We start from the raw sequence: 9331 nt of genomic DNA on the forward strand, positions 1-9331 counted from the left end.
ATTACCCACTGTCACTCACAAGTGTCTCCTGAATAGTTTTCATGGTTCTGCAGTCAGGCTGATATCATTATGTAGATATGGGTAAACTCCAAAGGCCAGGAGGGAGGTGGGGAGGATGCTGGGTGGTAGTACAATTTTAAGGATTTCACAATAGCCTCTTGGGGGTATCGGCCTCTTTCCAGACCAGATAATCAGGTAACTGTACTCGGAGAGAGAAGATTTTGAACTAGTCCTGTCTCTGGGACCATTGAACTATTAGACCTTAGAGAAACCACTATGTCTAGCTGGACTTTAGCTCCTGCCTCTGTATGATGAAGAATTTGAAATTCTGGTTTCTAAAATCTCCCACCATATTTGTATATTGATGGTATGATTTGCCTCACCCATCAACCGCATGGTAACTCTGACAGTTTTCGGGTAGGGACCAGGTAGCAGTGGAGGTGTGAAAATCTTCCTCCTGCCATTGGCCTGGAGAGAGAAGCTGACTCCAAAGTTCTGGTGAGAAGAGACTGATGCAGAAAAGAGAATGAGAAGGCAAGCTTGCGTCTTGTGAATTGATGTCTTGGTGTTTCATTGCTAGGAATAGAAACCTACTAACACTAACCCAAGTCAAATGGGGAATTTATTGGAAGGACATAGAATTTTCATAGAATTTAAGGACAGAAAGTTTAGCTGGACCACATGAGGGATTGGAATAAAAAACTGGAAAGATGGGAACTAAGGTGACCCTCTCTGAGATAATTCTGTCTTCTCTTTCTGCTTCTTTCTCTCTTCCTTATCCTTTCTCTCTCCTCTTCCCTCTAGTTCCCCTAGCTGTTTTTTCTCTACCTGCATGGGACACCTCGCTCATGCCTAACCCAATCCTAGGTTTACGTGACATTTCTATTTCAACATGAAAGAGAGACCAGTTGGACCGCTGTATGTCAACTCTAAAATCCATGCATGAGAGACCCACTTAGCCTATTTGGGTTGTGTCTACATCCACTTCAGTTTTCTGTGGCAATGAGTACGGATCATTTGGCTCAGGGGCTCTGGGAGCAGATCATCTTAAGCAAGATTACTTTGGTTGCAAGTAGCAGAAATCTTCTTTGGCTAGTCAGGCAAAAAAAAAAAAGTTTTGTAAGTACACAGGGATATCTCCTGTAATCAAAGAAAACAGGCAGGTCCTGGGTCCTTCATAATGGGTGTTAATAGATCTTTTCTTTAGGGCACTGCCATTTATGTGACTCAGCTCTAATGGCCATCTTCTCTCTGTGTTTCCCTATGCAGTGTTTAAAATTCCCTGAGGGAAGAGTCTAAATGTCCTAGTTTAGGATGTGTTCTATCTGGATTAATCTGTTTGCGGGGGACATGATAGCGTGACCAGTTTTCCCAGGACTATTCCAGTTTAAGCACCAAAAGTTCAGCGTCCTGGGACGCCCCTCAATGCTGGGCAAACCCTAGAACATGATCACTTGTGCATGAATATATGGCCCTTTAAGGCATTGGCCTATGTATCGGGGCCATTCCTACAAAAAGAGGAATTGTGGTGAGCTACACGGAAACATCACATGGAGTGTCTATTATATTTTATTTCTTGGTGGCCCAGCACACACACACACACACCCTCACCCACACAAACCCCACATACATCACACCACACATACATACTCTCTTCTTCCCTTTCTTTCAAAGACACACCTCTCTACTATATGATTCGGTTATTTCATGTACCACCACAAATGGACTGCTAACCTTCCCAAAGGGAGAACACTCAAAGCTGTGTCTTTTTACTCCATCCAGAGGTGATACTGTGCCCTCTAAGTACAGACTTTCTACATGATGTCCAGTCTTCCTTTTATTTTACCATAATCCTATCTCCATATATTGCAATTATTTTGTTGCTGGCAAAAGGAAAAGAATTGGAAAAAACTGATATGCCATTTCTTTTTTTTTTTTTTTTGCGGTACACGGGCCTCTCACTGTTGTGGCCTCTCCCGTTGCAGAGCACAGGCTCCGGACGTGCAGGCTCAGCGGCCATGGCTCACGGGCCCAGCCGCTCCGCAGCATGTGGGATCCTCCCGGACCGGGGCACGAACCCGGGTCCCCTGCATCGGCAGGCGGACTCTCAACCACTGCGCCACCAGGAAAGCCCTGCCATTTCTTTTTAAAAAGGAAAAATGGGCTCAGTGTGCAAGAGTGTATTTATTAAACAGTAGTAGCAAGCAAGGAAATAGAGGCAACGGCTCTCATTACTGTAGCTTGTAATGAACTTTCTTCCTCCTTGGCGCATTGATTCCGTGGTTCCCTAAGGCTTCAGCTGGCAACTCCGTAGGTTGGGGTGATTTGCCCAATGGGCAACCACAGGGGTCTGAGCTCTGGTGGTCCTGCCTTTATACAGTTGTAATCATCCATTGTTTTTAACATCTGGGTATGACAGTTTGAGAAAGCACCCTCACTGGTAAAATGTTCTCTCCGTGATTTTTCAAGTTCTTATTTTTCTTTGATGACTAGGTCAATCATCCGAGTCAACCCCATAACTCAGTATTTGGTCTGTTCCCCTAGAGATACGCGCTGATTCCCTGTTGCATGGCGTGTAAAGTCCAAATCTCTTAGCATAATACACCGCAGTCTTCCTGATCTGGGCGTGCTTCCCCTCATCACGCTTCCTCCTGCCTCTCTGATCGCAGACCTTGCTAAATTAACTATACCCTCCTCCAGCTCCCTGATTAAGCCAAGCTCTCTCTGGCATCCTTCTCCTCTGCATGCCCTTCCCCACCTTGTCTGACCTTTAACTCTTATTCATCATTCATTTCGGTCTCAACGGAGGAGCCATTATCTTTAGAGTCTTGGGTCGGCCCAGCTCCCTACACCACACGACTGCCTTCAGCACGGCCCTAGTTCCTCTGATGTTCGATGGTTTCATTGCACTTGTTTGCCCATATATCTGTTCCTGTACTACCCTAAGCTTCCCGAGGAACAGGTCGCTGTTTGATTTATTCTCTGCCTGGTTCACTGCCGTTAGGGCCTCCCTCGCTCCATAAGATAGGGGCTTTCGTCCGTCTGTTTACAGCCTACTTGTTTAATGAGTGATATATAGCAGGTGATAAAAATTTGGATTAAGGAATGAAGCAATACTGCCTTGCGGTGTGATTAACCTCTGTTTATATTTTTTCAACTTTCAACTAGATTGTGAGGGCAGGGGTCAGTGTCTGAGTCATCTTGCTCCTCCCGGTGCGTGAACAGAGGAGACCCTTGATCAACCGACTGCAGGTCGGTTGGCTGATCCGCTGGAAAGAGAAGCAGCAGGGAGAAAGATTTTTGGCGCCTCGGCCCTTCAGGGTAAGCCCTTCTGCTCCCGGCCGAGTGCCGGCAACCCCCTCTCTCCTCCGCAAGTCCTCTCTGCGAGCTAGTGAGACCCAGCTGCCGCAGCAGGGAGAAAGCTCGCGGGGCGGGACTTCCGGTCCCGCTCGCGAATGCCTTCCGGCGCAAGGCGGAAGCCCGGCTCCGGGTCCTGATCGGAGCCGGAGAGTCCCAGGCACTTGTCTCCCCAGTGGATGCCTCTCCGCCCCGTCGCCGCCCCGCGCCGCGGGACGGGGGAGACCGGGTAGGGACGGGAGAGTCGGGACACCTCGCGCGGGCAGAGGGAGAACCGGGACCCCAGGTTTGAGGGAGGGGACCAGGATTGGGGGTCGGGGGACGGGGGCAGCCCTGAGGGCAGCCGTGAGGGGCTGAGGAGGGAGGCACCGGGGACCCTGAGGCCGAAGAGGCCCTGAGAAGGGGAGGAGGGTGGCGGGTGACACCAGGGCAGGAGGCATCTCGGAGGAGAGCTGTCCCACTTGGGGGAGTGTCCCGGCACTTGGCAGATTGTCTGTGAGGGTGGCACGAGTTGGCAAAGGTTGGCTTCCAGGGGAGGTTGGAGAGGAGGGAGGCAGTCCTCTGAGGGTCGTAGATGAGAAGGACGTCTTGACCTAACGGATCAGAAAGATGACCAGCCACCTACTGGATGCTGAACTCGTATTGCCTCCTTTGCAATTAATGCTGGCTTTTTGATGTGCCTTTTTTTTTTTTTTTTTTTTTAACCTGTGTGGATTTCGGGGAAGAATTTACATTCCCAGGGAAAACTTGAACTCTTCCTCACCCAGGTGCAACTTATGCTGCATTTCTTTGTCAAACAGATAGTGCTTTAAAGTTGTCTTCATACCAGCAAGCCAACCAAAGTTTTCCTTTTGGAATCTTCTCTACCTTGCGGAGTTTAGGTTATTTCCTTTGTCACGGAATGAACTTGTAAATGCGTTTGGAATTACAGTGATAATTACGTGGAAAGCCAGTGCCGTCACGTTTGCAGTTACTATTCATTGTTTTTCTGCCTAACTTTCTAGTATATTTTTACTAAAAGTTATCCGATTGTATTTAGTTTTTGAGTTTAACCAGTAAAGGCAATTTTAGATTAGGGTGCAGCCAATTATTAGCAATTCCTGTGGATTTACTGTTACTTTTTATTTCTGCTACAAAGAAAACATATATTTGCCATTGGTAGATTGTTAAAAAATATTGATAACCCAAGTTCTGTTGTTATATACACATTAGCATTTTTAGTTTTCCTTATTGGCCATCGTGTACTATGTGGGCTTGCTTTTATCATTACCAGAGGGTATTATTAATTTTAATTATTGTCTACATTTTATTCATGTTTTATTGACTTGCAGTTAATATGTACTTCCTAATCTACGTCATATAGTATCTCACTTCTGCATAATTACAAAAACTGTTTTAGCTTTAGATAGATGGCAAATTTGTATTTTTGTCACAAATGGGGTGAGGTACCTAGGGAGAGCCCTAGCATTGTCATTGGTGGACGGTGATATCTGATGGTTGAATCTTTTGCTTGTTTCAGGTGTTTCATATTTCAAGTGTTAGCATTTTTTATTTTTAAAACTACTGTATTGGTACAGGTATCTTTTAGATCTGATTTGGTGGTCTGTCTTGCTCTAATTCAAGTAAACTAGAACAGTTTATGTTTATTGATGGCTTGGTGTCTTGCTAGCTTGTAAACTCTTTTTTCCCCTAGCTTTAATGAGACATAATTGACAAATCAAAATTGCATATATTTAAGGTGTACAACGTGATGATTTGATATACACATATATTGTGAAATGATTACCACAATCAAGCTAATTAACAAACCATCACTTCACATAGTTACTAATTTCTCTCTTTCTTTTTGTGGTGAGAACACTTAAGATCTACTGTCATAACAAATTTAAAATATACAACATAGTATTATTAACTATAGCTTATAAACTCTTGATGGCCTTGAAAATTTATGCTTGAGTAAGATAGATAATTTCCTTATGTTTAGGGGCACAGCTGATACTTAAAAGTGGAAAGCATCGCCTAAACATAAACAATGCTGTAACATGGACGTGAGCAAACTGAGTAGTTTTTCAAATTAGAAAGTGAAAAGATGACACTGACCTTTAGAGTTATTGAATTAACTGCTATGTAGATTTCTATAAGTCTTAATCTTATTTCTTTAAAGTAGACAATACTGTTTTTCTGAAAGGTTGATCTGATTTTTCTATATAATCTTGATTTAAAAATGTGTTCTTCCCCCTTTTCCCTTGGTTTTGGGAGAAAGCCTGTAGGCCATTAGATGTTAGTTCATAGGAGAGGATGTGATCATTGTTGAAACACAAGAGCCCAGCCTTCTGTGGCAAGTTTCTAATTATATATCTGAGTAGTATGTTTGAAATTTGATTGCTTTGTGTTCTGGATAATCTTTGGAATTTTTGTTATTTGTTCTTATTGGTGAGTACATTTCTTAGCCTTCTCTAGATAAATTCTGTTTATTCTGTAGGATTACTCTGTGTTATTCTGTAGGATTTAGATGTATTTAACAGTTTAACCAATAGTGGCATTTATTTTTATCAGGGTGCAGCAAATTACTAGTTATTCTTATGGATTTACTATTTCTTTTTATTTCTGCTGCAGTGAAATGTGTATCTGTGTATTGGAAGAACGATTAAAACAGCTGTAGTCAAAAGTGTCTTCATATACACATACTAGCACATTTTGTTTTCTTTAATAACCCATTTCTAATATGTGAAGTAACTTGCTATATTGAGTTTTTTGGTTCTGTACTCTGATTATCAATTTTATTGTTATCTAGTCCATTTTCAGTTATCTGCATACCCTAGTGAGAAAGGCATTCCCTGCCTTTTGATAGAATCGGGAGGATTTGTTACAGCTGAGGAATACAGCTGGACAGGGAGATACCAAGCAGAGTGTTGTTGATCTGCTGATTTACCATCCAGCTGCTGCATTGCCTTTGATGCAAGATGGCCCTCAACAAGATTGGCTGAGACATAGTCGATCTCTTCTTTTAGTATCTCTTTTTGTCCTTTTTCTTTCACCGAGTTAGACCTTTTTTCTCATAGTGTCTAGGATGACCTGGCCCTCAAAGTGTGACGCAGGGCGATCAGAGCAGCCTTTATGGACTGCAGTTATGTTAGTAGAGCCTTGTCTATTCTGCTGAGTCTGATCCCATAAATCTCGGCAAATTTTCCAGCCTTCAGGCATTAAGTTATGGCTGTGAACCATTTGTTTACATTATTGTCGTTTGAAAAATAGTTTTAATACTAAATCATAATTGATCTGGTTTATATAAATGGACTCTACTTAGTTTTGTTTTGAGTGAGGCATCACATTAAATTATATATGAGCTTTTCTATTAAAGTGATAATGATATACCTCACAATTACAAATACTGTAGAAAATACACTGATTGCCTTTAGTCTTTGTTGTTGTTATTATTAGTTTTTGTTTTGTTTTTAACTTGAGATCCTGAGGAAAAGAAAAACTATTGGATAAAAGATTTTGGCAGAGGTTGGGAAGGCTGAGCATTACTGGTGACATATTAAGGGGTGATGTTTGGAGCTGTCTGCAATGGTTGGAAGGAGTGTCTCAACACTAAGGTTGTTTCTAATTGCCAGTGCCTGGTGATGATAAAAGGCAGAAAGACTTTTAGTTGCTTTTATTATTGTTTTAAAATACCCTACAGACAATGTGCTCCCTCTTTGCCTGCAGCTGGCTGGGAAAGAAATCCCTCCCACCTCTCCCACCTCCTTGAGAATGACCTGGCAGAGGCTGGGAAGTCAAAGTTTATATGGTTATTAGGAGTCTTGGAGAAGTTTGAGGGAAGGGTTGAAATGTGAATAAAAAACAAATACTGAAGTTTATTTTCAAAATTGAGAGGATGAAGGCATGGAGATTGATGAGAACATTGTAGATGTGAGAAAACCAACCACTGTATATGAGTGAACTGTCTTAATTACAGCAGAGGAGGGAGGGCAGGCCCTAGGAAGTGATACATAATCAAGTTCTAGACTTTCCCACAAGAACTAGTACGATAAGAAGTATCATTCAACCCCTAATATTTTAAACCTAAATGATGACTATTTCACAGTAATTGAATAAAGTTGCAAAAATCAAAATAGTACAGGGAACCACCTGTATACCCTTTATTTAGATTCACCTATTTTTAACATTTTATCTCATTTGCTTTATCACTTAAGAATAAGAGCACTTCTTTTTTTTTTTTAACATCTTTATTGGAGTATAATTGCTTTACAGTGGTGTGTTAGTTTCTGCTTACCCTTCCCCCTCCCCATGTCCTCAAGTCCATGCTCTAGTAGGTCTCTCACTTCGTCACAGCTTACCCTTCCCCCTCCCCATGTCCTCAAGTCCATGCTCTAGTAGGTCTGTGTTTTATTCCCGTCCTACCACTAGGTTCTTCAGAACCATTTTTTTTTTTAGATTCCATATATATGTGTTAGCATATGATATTTATTTTTCTCTTTCTGACTTCCTTCACTCTGTATGACAGACTGAAGGTCCATCCACCTCACTACAAATAACTCAATTTCATTTCTTTTTATGGCTGAGTAATATTCCATTGTATATATGTGCCACATCTTCTTTATCCATTCATCTGTTGATGGACATTTAGGTAGGTTGCTTCCATGTCCTGGCTATTATAAATAGAGCTGCAATGAACATTGTGGTACATGACTAATAAGAGCACTTTTGATTAAAGTAGAAAGCTCATATAAAATATACTCCCAAGTTCAACTGCTAACTTTATTTCTTTTCCTAATAAGCAGTTATTGGTTCTAATTCTCTGAGTTCTAGTGCTAGAAAGGACCTTGGGAGACAATCTGATTTGACTCCCTTAAGGCTAGTAAATGTTGACCAATCCAGGACAGGTAGGTTTTGAATTCTAAACGTCCATAGCCTCTTCCAGGGTCTTATCATCTTGACAGGTAGGATTCCTTTGTCTTTTTGTTGCTTTGTGGCTTATACATTTTCATTTGATGAAAACAAGCATGTAAAATGTTATTCCCTAGACCTAACTGAAATCTCCCTTGCATTCATTTAAATCCACCTCTTCTCGTTCTGAATCTTGTTTCTTCTTCCTGTAGAAAACAACTAAACAACATCCTTTTTAAGAACACACAACCTATTCTATAATAAATACCTTTTACCTTTCCTTGGGTAAGACTTTTTTCCATGAGGGTTTCTACCTAAAACATGCTTTCTATCTCTTTAGTCAAGTTACAAGGCTTTATTTTGGTTGATCTATTAGGATTCTAGGTTTTTCATATCCTTTTTTTTTTGAATTTTATTTTATTTTATTTTTTTATACAGCAGGTTCTTATTAGTTATCTGTTTTGTACAAATTAGTGTGTATATGTCAATCCCAATCTCCCAATTCATCCCCCCGCCACCACTTTCCCCCCTTGGTGTCCATACGTTTGTTCTCTACAGCTGTGTCTCTATTTCTGCCTTGCAAACTGGTTCATCTGTACCATTTTTCTAGATTCCACATATATGCGTTAATATATGATATTTGTTTTTCTCTTCTGACTTACTTCCCTCTGTATGACAGTCTCTAGGTCCATCCACATCTCTGCAGATGACTCAGTTTAGTTCCTTTTTGTGATAGGGTAATATTCCAGTGTATATATGTACCACATCATCTTTATCCATTCATCTGTCTGTGGACATTTAGGTTGCTTCCATGACCTGGCTATTGTCAGTAGTGCCGCAATGAACATTGGGATGCATGTATCTTTTTGAATTATGGTTTTCTCTGGGTATGTGCCCGAATTTTATTTTATTTTATTTTTTTATACAGCAGGTTCTTATTAGTTATCTGTTTTGTACAAATTAGTGTGTATATGTCAATCCCAATCTCCCAATTCATCCCCCCGCCACCACTTTCCCCCCTTGGTGTCCATACGTTTGTTCTCTACAGCTGTGTCTCTATTTCTGCCTTGCAAACTGGTTC

The 9331-nt window shown here is 41.4% G+C and overlaps 1 protein-coding gene across 2 annotated transcripts in view; it reads left to right on the plus strand.

Annotated features, from left to right (window-relative positions):
• Positions 1 to 3471: 3471 nt before the first annotated feature.
• Positions 3472 to 9331, plus strand: part of DISP1 (dispatched RND transporter family member 1) — a 216360-nt gene continuing 210500 nt past the window's right edge. The window contains exon 1 of one of the 2 annotated variants that reach the window (XM_007107671.4): positions 3472 to 3586. In XM_007107671.4, the coding sequence (XP_007107733.2) occupies positions 3537 to 3586 (50 nt within the window). In that variant the 5' untranslated portion in view covers positions 3472 to 3536. Of the gene's footprint in view, positions 3644 to 9331 lie in introns of both variants that reach the window. The other variant, XM_055084039.1, reaches the window with a different exon arrangement.

The sequence above is a fragment of the Physeter macrocephalus genome, chromosome 4 (assembly GCF_002837175.3).
Source record: "Physeter macrocephalus isolate SW-GA chromosome 4, ASM283717v5, whole genome shotgun sequence".
Classification (NCBI taxonomy): domain Eukaryota; kingdom Metazoa; phylum Chordata; class Mammalia; order Artiodactyla; family Physeteridae; genus Physeter; species Physeter macrocephalus.